Here is a 12,822-nt window from a genome sequence, read left to right on the forward strand (position 1 = left end):
CCAGTGTCAATGCTTTGCTGTGTTAATACTCTTCAGTTTACTTAGTATAAAAAAGTATCTATTTGAGAAATAGACTCATAGGAAAACTCCAAGTAAACACAACATAATATTCATGTGTCTTAAGAATATATTTTTTAAATGGGCTTTAATGTTATGCAGTTTGAATATAGATTGTAGAGTGTTACTTTTTTTCTGTAAGTGATTTTAAGGAACTCCTATCCCAAATAGTGTATAAAATAAAATATGGACCTTTACTTCAGAAGATAAAGCTTATTTTTTTGTTTGTTTTTTTCTGACATTCTCACATGTGATGTTTAATATTGTGGATGTTTTGTTTTGGGGTACACTGAGAAAAGGGTGAGATAAACCAACATTTTATGCCTCATTCTGAAAACACATTTTCCTTTTAAAATTTCCTTTTGAAAATTATAAAGTATTATGTCAAGTCCCTTTCACATTACTGAGTTAGAGTAGGTAATCAATGAGTGGTTGGTTATCATCGTTTTATTTCATAATTTCTTGGCACAGTAATTCTGAATGGCTTCTTCTTGCCTTCTGTTCCCACGTTCTACTTTTGTTGTCTTGCATTATAGCGACATCTCTGCTCCCCTTTCTGTCTCAGTCTTAATAGCACCTTCTCATATTTTTTCCTTATCCTGTTAAAGCAGTCCTCATCTCCAAATCTCTTGCCTGAGCCAGAGAACACTGCTGAGGTACCACTTTCCAACCCATAACCTTCTAGTACTTTAGGTGATCATTTGTACACATCCATAATCTCTTACCTGCAGTTCCCCAAAACTAAGAAACTCTGAAAATTAGAAGGTTTTGTAATTTATACTGATGGCAAATCCTGACCTGAACTGATGTGAGGTTAACAGTAGTCTTTATTTATCCTGTCTAGTATTAATATGCACATATTGTGCTGCAGAATTGTTATTATGTCTGATTATAGACTGTTGCCCTCTACTCTACTGGAAGTATTATATAATTCACAGTAAAGCAGCGTGTTATCTTTATAAAATCTGAAAGCATTTGAATTCTGAAATGCATCTGGCACTAGGGGTTTTAGATAAGGGATTGAGGACCTATAATTAAATATTTTGGTTTTTATTTTAAGCTATTTTCTTATTACCAGGGAGTTGCATGTATTATAATAATAATATGAGTTCTAGGGACACAATATCTCATAGACTATCTTCTAAGACAAGAAAAGTACAGAAGACCAGAGAGAGATGATATGAAATAATTTCTGAATCAGTGATATCTGATGCCATTTCTCATAGTCCATTCAGTTGTTGTCCTAGGGGATTCATGAGGCACAAAATGAATGGAATTCAAGCGGCAAAAGTGATCATAAAGATTTAGTACATTCTCTCCCCCTTCAACACACACGTGCATCTCCACTCATATATGTCTGTAACTATCTTCAAGGAAGAACATGCAGCTGGTGTCCTGTCAGGAGTCAATTCCACACTAGGGACATGAGACTACTCATGGGAGTTTAATGTTTAATGTTGCTCCAGTAGTTGTGTTCTGTAAATATGTGCTGTGGCGTAGTTTTTATTTTTATACAGATGTTTTAGATTAGATACTACTAAATATATCTATACCTAAGAGCTGTGAGTATTATAACAATTAAATACAGTTATCTATAGAAGATCTGCAAATCAGGAATTGCACTTACTAAATCCTGATTTGCTCTGCCTTAGAGTCTCAATGAGAACCTAAAACTCATTTTTAAAAATTTGAATAGAACCTTAAATATGTGCTTTGTCAATGCTGCTACTAGGAATTTCTCCCATTTTTATGATTTTTTTGATAGATGTTTTATGTCCTTTTACTTTGCACTTTGAATGCACGTGTCAAAGCTCTATATTTTGTTATTGCAAATCATTGCTGCTATTTTCTGGGATTTAGCCACCTTGTGCCTTTTTAAAACTATGTCAACTGGCTCTTGCATCTTATATTTTACTAATAAAAGAGGAAGGCTTGTGAAAGGTAAAGGTATAAATTTGAGGGTGGCTGGGTTGGGGATGTATGGATTTAATGAGCTGTAGATTTTAAAAATGTAATAAGCAATGAGAGACTATGGGGTTAAAAATATTCTCTACCTTGTACGTATATTTTCTCATTACACAGACTAAATATATTTAAATGTTTATTGTTTAAAAATTCATCTTGGAGTAAAATTGATAGTATTTTGCCCTGGCATAACCCTACACATTTTTACTATTATTATTTTAATTTAGGGACAGGCACTCGGGGGTTAATGGATATTTAACTTGCTTTTTAACGACATCTGTGTCAAATATATTAAGAAAAAAATTTTTGTTACAGTTGTAATAGCCTCTAGTGATTTCATTTGTCTGTAGAAAAGTCCCAGGGATCTACAGCTATTTTGTTTTTTTGTAGCTTTTATGATAGGTCCTTATACTATAGACTACTGATTTCTTCTCTGTATTTTGCTCATTGTTGAAAAGCCGGAGCTATTTTTAACATTTACACAATTTCAATAGACGATTTCTTCATTCCACAAGGTTTGGTGCTAAATCTGTGGAGCCTTTCATAATCATATCCTTTTCGTGGTTTGCTTGAATTTGATCACAGTGGCTGATTTCATGCATTGATAATGAAGGCTTAGGTTGCTTGTTTCTCGGCATAAACCCACCTCAGACTTGTAGGTTGACAGTGCTTCTGGTTTCAGCACGCATGGAGATATAGAATTGAAATTGCTCTGTTTTCTTTACAAATGACTCAGAGTGTGCTTGTCCTTCCCTAAAATGTTGCCAGCGTGTAAAGGATTTTCAATGAGCAGTGCAATAAGCCAGCATCTGGGAAGGTTTGGAGCTGCACTGATATAGCGCGGTGCTGTCACACAGATCATCAGGGCTGGAGCCAAGTCTCCGTAGCCCCGTGTTACACTGGGCACATCCTGGAAGTTTTGTTTATCCAGCTTGGTGGTTCTTGAAGCTGGTGAAAGCCCTGCCAAGATGTGGAGTGGACTTCCTAGCAGAGGTGAGCATTTTTATTCTAAAACTTGGACGTGGGGCTCTGGGGTGTCAGTAGCAGATTCTTTTGAATGCTGTGTTGAATCCTGTGGAGTTGCCAATTGTTTATCATGTCGTGCTGACAGATCTGAAGGGGTAGCAGTGAAGAGCCGTATATATGATTCTATAATTTTGGGGGGAGTAACTCCTTAAATGGATGTAACAGTGTTCTTTTTATTCTGTGCTAGCTGTTTGCCGAGGACATCTTACCCGTAGGTGACTTCCTTTGCATTTTAAACGTTCAGAACAAGTCAGTGATATTATGTTATTTGCTGTCATTACTAAAAGTAGGCAATTAGCAGTGTTATTATGTACTTCAGGTGTATATAATAAGGCTATGAACTAAATGTACTTTGTAGAATCTTTGATGTGAAAAATGTATAGCAGGAAACACCGGATATTTATGAGATAACTAAGAAAGTAAGTGAAATAGATTGCATGCTGGAGTTGACACCTTGTTAAGCTTGACATTATTAATAATTAAAAGTTATGACCTGTCATGCACTGGACAATCTAAAGTAATTGATTTTCAGGGATGTTATATTCAATGAGAGGAGAAAATTAGCAGCATTTCTTCATAAAGCATGTTTTAATTAGATGTGACATTTTAAATGTAGCAGATTTTATCATTTAAATGTAAATAAAGGACTGACACTCATGTGAGGAGTTAAATGAGTAGATAATCACGCCGAGACAGGTCTGATGTGGCTTTATCAGTATAGAGTATTTGAACACCAGCCTGATAAGGGCAAACTCAAAGTTAGCTTCCAAGTAGATGGAGTCCTCTTGCTTAGGCTCTTCTAAACTCTAATTCCTACATGATGAGAAGCTGTTTCTAAAGAAGAAAGGACTGTGACAGTTATGATGTATTCAATAGCAGTATGCTTATTAAGTGCCTGTTTAGTATATTAGGTCTGCAGAGAAATCTATTTTTATTTGATTGGAAGCTAGCATGGCCCATGGGGTATGTATATATGTGTGTGTGTGTGTTCCTGCTAAATTTATTCAAGGCAGCTGTTTTATAGCTTTCAGCTCTAAAGTTATAGATAAGTGTGTATTTGTTTGACGGAAGATTCGAGAACCCCATTTACTGCCAGTACATGTAAAGCTTGGCTAAGCACACACATCAGGAGCAAACTGTTTGTGTTCGCCAATCTGTCTCAGCAAGTCCCAGGGCCACTATCTTGCTTGAAGCCACTGTGTGCTTTTGAAAGCATGAAATTAGTTTTATACTGAGCACATGGTTTCTCATTTAGCAGCTCTTTTTATGGTAATGGTCAATTTATGGTTCACTGCCAGGATTTCGGTGTTCTGTCAAAGCTGATAGCTTCTGCTAAGGTGTCTCTAGGAGATAAATTTTTGTGAAGCAGAGGGAGGGGAAGACCTCATTAGACTCTCAAGAAGAGACTCTTACCTTCAACCCAGTCTACCTTCTAGAATGCATTGTCATTCCTCCAAAGTTCCTTTATGCTGTTTGATCCAGGACCTACAGATTTAAAGTTGCTAACATTTACCACTTTGTACCTTACTTGACATGTGACATCAAAATGGCCATGTTCCGAAATGTAAAGTATTTGTTCATCTTTTCTCAATGCATTTGTAGAAAACCACTCTATTAGTGCTGACTATATCGTGTCATTCATCATTAGGCTTATCTGCTTCTTTGTTAACACATGCTAGAGCACTGTGGGAGAGGGTAAGGCTTTTATATATTTTATAGTTGATATAAACTACCCATACTTCATTATACATATATGTGCTATGAAGAGGTTTAGTTAAGGAACAAAATTACATTGTCTGAAGATACATTAAAATGTTAAAAAAAAAATCTTCTTTCATACAACTGCCTCATCTTAAACAGCAAAAGTTCTCAGATGGTAAAATTATAGAAATATTAAAAATAGTTTTTGTTCTCACAGAGTGATAAAAGATGAAATGTATAAGCAAATATTGTGAGAATGATTTCCTTAGCATTTTCTTTCCATCAGAAAATAACCCTTGTTGAAAGTTTTGCTGGTAATAATGCATTTAGAAACAGAGGTGATCAAAATTAACTACTAAGACATTTAATAAAATGTTTATTCTTGGGTTTATTCTTTGCGTGGTAGAAATAAAGCTAAACAGCTAAATTTGGATACATTGAAATGGAGCTATTATACTTTTTCTTTCATTTGATTTTGACCATGGAACTGCAAATGCTTTTAAAATCTTGCACTTCCTGATTTTCTTTTCTTGTTAATCCTTGGATCATTGCCTAGGTTAAGCGATCTCACATGATTAAGGATTCAAGATAAAATGTTATTTATTGAAATGCAGGGATGTATTATGTGCCATTACAATTAGATTTTCTGTTTTTAGATGAAGCCTAATTTTAAACTGTTTTTCTTCTGTCCTTTTGGGAATGTCATGTCACAAGTCATCATCAGATAGTCAAGGGTATTTTATTTTAGATTTTGACTTACAAATAAGTCTTATATTTCTCACTTCCCCAAAGCCCATGAAACAAATTGGGTTTGTGAGTTGAGAATTGGAAGGTTAAAAGGGCATTGAGATTTTTTTCTCTGAAATTCCTGATGATGTAATGTGTTTAGTACACGAAACCTTTAAAGAAGTTTTAGAACGTCAGAATTCTCTTAGAATAGTGAAATTTGTCATATTACACAGATCATGGAAAATTCATTAGAGGAAGTGAAGGATAATTTAGCATATCTGCCTGGAGTCTTAGTAGCAATTTCTCTTCACAAGAAGGATTTAGAAAGTTATGATGAGTTATGATGAATCTCAGTGATGTACCTGCATCTTTTCACTTTTCTATCAAGAGATAGCAATCTGGGATTTCCTTTAGCACGTTTTAAAAATGATTAGTTATGAAATACAGCAGATGAAGTCAGCCTGTGTTAGTTGAGAAACAGAATCAAAGTGCTCTTCAAGTTCATTGAGTTTTCCTGTTGTATACATTCAGTAATTAGTTTGGACTATCTATATACTCTGATTTCCCTGGTGGCTCAGTGGTACAGAATCCACCTGCCAATGCAGGAGATGTGGGTTCAATCCCTGGGTTAGGGAAGAGCCCCTGGAGGAGGAAATGGCAACCTACCCCAGTATTCTTGTTTGGGAAATCCCATAGATGGAGGAGGAGCTGGGTGGGCCACAGTCCATGGGGTCACAAAAGAGTTAGACATGACTTAGCAACTAAACAACAAATCTATATACTCTGTTGTTTATTTTGAGGTATGTTGCTGTGGTGATGAATAATTTTTAATATAAGTATGTCCCATAAAATATTTAGGACATACATGTGCTACAAATTATTTGTTGTATAGCTGAAATGCAAATTTGAGTTACTGCCCTGTATTTATTGGAGAAGGAAATGGCAACCCACTCCAGTATTCTTGTCTAGAGAATCCTGTTGACGGAGGATCCTGGTGGGCTGCTGTCCTTAGGGTCACACAGAGTCGGACACGACTGAAGCGACATTGCATGCATGCATTCATTGGAGAAGGAAATGGCAACCCACTCCAGTATTCTTGCCTGGAGAATCTCAGGGACAGAGGAGCCTGGCGGGCTGCCGTCTATGGGGTTGCACGGAGTTGGACGAGACTGAAGCGACTTAGCAGCAGCAGCAGCAGCACTGTATTTAATGTGGGAACCCTACCTGGTTCTATATAAGAAGTTGAGTTTCTAATTATTACCTGGAAAACTGGGTCTACCAAAGCTCAAGTGGAGGTTTCTCTTTTCTGTAAAAGCAATCAGTTTCTACAGTTAGAGTTTATGCCAGGAAACTCCTATAATAAAGTTTCTGTTTGAGAAGCTTCAAATGGTATAAAAAATAGGATTGTTGGAGCAAAAATCATGAGTAAGGCTATGAAAGCTTGTCATTACTGAGATAAAATAATAAAGATAGCACATTGAATAATAGCTGTCAGTAAGATTTTAAATAAATCACGAGAATTGTACAATTAATTTCTGATTGTTGAAATCCTTTGCCAACTAGGACGTTTTCAGGATTTTTCTCACTCAACAGGTTTGAGATACTTATAAATTAATTTTATTTTGTTGCATAATGAGAGGTCCCCCCTTCAAGGCCCTTCCACCCTCAATCTGAATTTTTTTTCTGTATTAATTGTCCTTTTGATTTTAAGGCTCATATTTTGGACTGCTATTTCCTAGGTTTCTCAGGGAAGCATTGTATCTTAAAAACTTGACTTAGAAAGATCCTTGGATTATTCAATGTACCAAAGCTGAGTAAAATAGAATAAACATAATATTTATTGTGTACCTACTATATGCCTTATACAATATCAAAATATTTATAGGCAGGTTTTATTGAATTCTTATTACAACTTTATATTAGTGCACTATCCATTGTACAGATGCTGAATTATTTATCAAAAATCCTACTCCCAGCCTAGAGTTACTCTATCTCAGCTCTGAATGTCACTCTTATATAGCTGGGCAACCTCCCTAGAGGAGAATAAAGGCTCATCTTGCTAGATCTCACCTAAGATTGTATTGCAAAATTCTCTTTGTTCACTTAGCCTTTTCCATTACGTTTCTTCTCTCTTTTCACTTCTTAATATCTCCCTTCCCCTACCACTATTTTTGTAAATATCCCCAACAAGAGTGACTAGACATCAGTATCTAATTTGATTCTCAAAATGAGAGAAAATATATGGAGAACTGAGTCCTATATACTGTAACAGAATTTTGTGTTAGAATATCTTCCAGTTGCTTAGTCAGTAATGTAGAGGCATATGTTCAGAGTAATTTCTTCAAGCTACACTTTTTATACCCAGTCTAAGCTGCCACCTCAGTTCTATAGTCATGTGACATGTCAGACCAGGAAGCCTGTTTTGAGCCCAGATGGATCAGTTGAGTCTGAGAGCAATTAACGCAGGTTTAGAAATGGATTAACACTACCAGCCCAATAAGGAACTGCTCAGTAAATCATATCTTCTTTCAGCTCAATGGTAACCCCCTCACCCCCATGATCTAGTTAATTTCTCAATGTCTGTTGTCCTAGGACAAATTATATTTGACTTCCAATTTTTCATGCCTATTAATGGTATACGACTATTTCAATTTTGTTATTTTGGATATCAGAAGATAGTATTTTTGGCCTCCCGTCATCGATCTCTTTTCTACTTTTGCCTAGTTGCAAATGTTACTGCAATGTTACACATTACTTCTAATTGTTTAGAATAATATTGGTGGCCTTTTCTGGCATCTAAACTGTACCATTTGGGAAAAGATTCTGATTCCTCCTCACCTTAAATATCATTCTGTTCTCGGCTCCATATCAGCTCCAGTGTCCTCCTACTTACGTCAGTCCTGTTTGGCTGTGTGGTGCTTTTGTTGACCAGATGCCAATGTGAATCAGTAATCTAAATTCCTATCACTAAATACCATCAAAAAACTTTTTTTTTCCTATGCAATTGTTCTCAAATTATTAGAAAAGGCACTGGTGGTTAAGTAAAAGTTGCCAGTAGTTTGGCAGACTCCATATCTATTAATTTCCTAAAAGATGATATTATCCAATAGCTATATTTTCTTGGCACAGGGCAGTTGAATAATAAATACATGCCTCCCACAGGGAATGCCTATTCTGTCAGAGTGAGGAGACTTCTGTCTTATTTCATCCAGGGAGTCTGCAATACCACTGGGGCATTTAGCTGAACATCATTTTGCTGACATTTCAGAACTGGCGTGTGAATTTCACTTGGAGCTCTATGGTAATTCTAGTTCTATTTTTTTCTCTGATTCATTCTTTGGTAGTGTTGGTTTTTTACAAGATGATAGAGGAAATGACTTTATAGCTAGAAATGTTGTGTTTATTTCAGTAAGTTAAAGTGGTGTTTCTTCACTCAAGTTGTTTTTTTTTTTTTTTGGTGCGGGAGATACTGGGAAAGGGAGCCTGAGTTTTGAGTAATTTCAAAATATTCAAGAGGTAGCAAATTCAGAAATGAATCCATGGGGGCTTCTTTTTCCGATAGCTGTGTGCATTTTATGTACTTCTATTATTGTACAATGGATAATACTGCATCCATAATAAATTAGTTAACTCTTGCTTAACTGGAGCTTTTGGATTTTGTACACTTTAGGTACACTTTTTTTTTTTTTTTTTGAGGCAAGGAATATTACTTTATTCAGAAAGCCAATTGGCCAAGAAGATGGTAGACTAATATGTCAAAAAAACCCATCTTATTGGGGTCAGGATGTCAAGTTCTTTTATAGAGAAGGAGAAGAGTTGAGGAAGTATCGTGTCTGGTGTCTGACTCTTGTGACCCTATTGGCTGTAGCCCACCAGGCTCCTTTGTCCATGAAATTATCTAGGCAAGAATACTAGAGTGAGGTGCCATTTCTTATTCCAGGGGATCCTCCCAACACAGGGATACAAAGTGCATCTCTGTGTCTCCTGCATTGGCAGGCAGATTCTTTACCATTGCACCACCAGCACCACTGTTGGGGAATTGTTGCAGGAATGAGCCAATTCTGACTCATAGATCTGTTTCTTTGACTTTAACCTTTGTTTTCCCCTGGAGAAGGAAATGTCAACCCACTCCAGTATTCTTGCCTGGAAAATCCCATGGACGGAGGCTACAGTCCATGGGGTCGCAAAGAGTCGGATATGACTGAGACACTTCACTTCACTTCACTTTTGTTATTATAGTGATGCATGGTGACCTGCCTCAGGGAACCTTGCCCCTCTGCCTGAAGAGATTAACACATTCCCTCCCTGAGGTTGGTCATTCCAGGAGATATTTGCAAGCTAATGTTTTTCACTTGGGCTTCCCTGGTGGCTCAGTCTGTAAAGAGCCCACCAGCAATTCAGTAGACCCAAGTTCAGTCAGGGTCAGGAAGATCCTCTGGAGAAGCCCATGGAGTACAAAAGAGTCACACAGGACAGAGCACGCACGCGCAACAATGATGCAACAATTCCTGCTGTCAGTGTCTAAGTCACAATCTTGTGGTGACAACTGGTTCATCTAACTGCTTCATCGGATGACTCTTTCTGCGAGTGCCTTCTGTTGGTGGCAGTGTTCCAAATGTTGAGATTTCTTTTCCTTTGTTCCTATTTGGAAAGTGTCTACTTTACATCTGTAGACTTAGAAATATTGGAGGAAGCATCTCAAGGAATTTAGTGCTTTTCTATGTATGGGAAGATGGGAGAGTCAGGGCTCATTAAAATTATTTCCTTGGTATGAGGTTGGAAGGAAGGATGCTAAAGCTGAAACTCTAGTACTTTGGCCACCACATGCGAAGAGTTGACTCATTGGAAAAGACTGATGCTGGGAGGGACTGGGGACAGGAGGAGAAGGGGACGACAGAGGATGAGATGGCTGGATGGCATCATTGACTCGATGGACGTGAGTCTCAGTGAACTCCAGGAGTTGGTGATGGACAGGGAGGCTTGGCGTGCTGCGATTCATGGGGTCTCAAAGAGTCGGACACGACTGAGCGATGAACTGGTATGAGGTACACAATCATCTTTATGCAAATAAGGAGAACAAGCAGTGGATGTCATGTGTACCCAATAGTTAGAAACCTTGTAGTGGGTTGTGAATCATGCTTTAATTGGGGTAAGGAGAAACATGAATGGCTTGAAAATTATCTCTAACACCTATTTCTTGCTTCAGAACCTTTACATGTTTATACTCTTTTAATCTGTATAGCAACCCTCTAAGTAAGTACTATTATACCTATTTACAACTACAGAAACTGAAGTATGGAGAGGTTAGGTTATCTGCCCAAAGTCATGGAAATAACTCAGCTGGAATTTGAACCCAGGAAGCTGGACTCTAGAATCCATGCTTTTAACCATGTCCTAGACTAGCTTTTCTATAAGATATTTAACAAAATCTTTCTTGATGTCATTTTGTGAAGAAAATAGAAAGCTGGTGTCTGAATGATAGTGTACTTTAGTGGATTTATAACTGCTTGAATGCCTGTACCCAAGTGTGCTGTGCTTAGTCGCTCAGTCATGTCTGACTCTTTGAGACCCTATGGACTGTAGCCTGTCAGGCAACTCTGTCTGTGAACCTGGCCAATATTAACTTAAAGTAAAGCTCCAGGACTCTGCAATGACTTGGTGAGAACATTGGTTACCATGTCTTTAAATTTATGGATGATATAAAACTGATAATAATAAAAACATAGGAAAATGCAGTTAATATAAATCTTGATATCGAGGCCATGTCCCATACTATATACATTAGAATCTCTGACCGCAACCCAGAAATCAGTATTTTTAAAGCTCCCAAGGTGACTCTATAACAATGTGCAGACCTACTTAGAACCATTGTTTTAGAAAGATGAACCAACTCCAGCATGATCAGTTTCAACTACAGTACATGGAAAAGGGAGTGAAAAAAGATGTAGGAGATGTAAACTCATACAAAAGTCAAAACCATGATAGGATTACCCCCACCCAATCTTAAGGGTGTCTTGGGGGGGACTAGAGGAACTAGAGTATCTATAACCATGAAGTTTACTCACCTGGCCAGAGCATGCCTGGAGTTTGAGAGCAATGCAGAGAGTTTAGGTGCTTTTGTTTGAGAGGGCCCACCATGGCCAAGGTGCACTGAATACTTTATCAGGGAGAAGAGATCATCAGAGGATTTACTGTATTACAACATATGAATTATAGTTTTTAAATGAAGCTTTCAGGTAAAATTAAGATCAGTGACATGGACTTTTCAGGAAGGAAGATTTTCACAAATGGACTTTTCAGGAAGGAAGATTTTCACTTGATATAAAGGACTTTACAATAGAGCTGTCTGAATATGAAGGGATTCCTTTTGGGTATATAGAATACATTCCTCATTGGTGATATTGAAGCAAAAAACACAGAATGTGACTCAGGTGTGTGATAAATGAGGATAAGGATTGGATGGATGGTTAATTTAGATGAGCTTCCAAATTCAGGCTGTATAGTTCAATGACCATGTTTAAATTAATATATATGAGTGACCATTGGTTGATTGCATTAGTTCTGCATCTAAGAAGAGCAGTAGAGCACAGTGATAATGGAAGGATTCCTGTGAGGTTCAAAGCCCAGTTTCACCACAGCTTAGCTGCATGACTGTGGGTAAATTACTTCACTTTCCAAGCCTCGGTTTCCTGATCTTTAAAACAAGAATAATGATAAACTCCACTACATGGATTTGTAGTACAGATTGAGTGAGAATAATGTATATAGAGGTCTTTGCATGACAAGTTGAAGGAAAATAGGAGAAATATGAGATAATCAGAAGTTATTGTAGGAAAACCTGAAAGGTTGCCTAGTGATGACTTTATGATTGGCATGTGGCAAGTACTTTAATAAATGTAGTACATTATTATTTACCAATTATTCTTTCCTGTGTTATAGCTGTCTTCTAGTAAAAATTAGGGTCTGAGAGATAAAACCTAAAGAAGGTGAATATTGGTGGGAGACAGTGATGAGAGTAGAGAGATCCAGATGGAGTAGCACAGCATAGAAGGTTTTGGGTAGGTAGATGCTACATGAAGAATTCAGATTGAGTGTGAAAGAAAGGGTTATTTTTAAAGGGAATCAGAGAACCTTATTGTTTATGACTCCTCATCTGTTTCCATCCATTGTTTCATTTGATCATTACTGTAACTCTGGGAAGTAGATAGTAGAAGTAGTATTTGCTCATCGTACTAATAATAAATCAGAATCAACAAAAGGATAAGTAGCTTGATAAGAGAACAGAATTGAAAGTCAGACATAGACCTTCACTCCACAGCTTCTGTGCACCACACCAACTCCTTC

General features: G+C 37.2%; 1 protein-coding gene across 4 annotated transcripts in view; it reads left to right on the top strand.

Annotated features, from left to right (window-relative positions):
• ZNF385B (zinc finger protein 385B) overlaps positions 1–12,822 on the top strand; it is a 475,657-nt gene that overhangs the window by 132,846 nt on the left and 329,989 nt on the right. Inside the window, exon 1 of one of the 4 annotated variants that reach the window (XM_070802851.1) lies at positions 2,342–3,015. The exons of the other annotated variants lie outside the window; for them this stretch is intronic. Coding sequence (XP_070658952.1) covers positions 2,991–3,015 — 25 coding nt within the window. The 5' untranslated portion in view covers positions 2,342–2,990. Of the gene's footprint in view, positions 1–2,341; positions 3,016–12,822 lie in introns of those variants that run through there. 4 annotated transcript variants of the gene reach the window in all.

Source organism: Bos indicus, chromosome 2 (genome assembly GCF_029378745.1).
Source record: "Bos indicus isolate NIAB-ARS_2022 breed Sahiwal x Tharparkar chromosome 2, NIAB-ARS_B.indTharparkar_mat_pri_1.0, whole genome shotgun sequence".
In the NCBI taxonomy this organism is placed as follows: Eukaryota; Metazoa; Chordata; class Mammalia; order Artiodactyla; family Bovidae; genus Bos; species Bos indicus.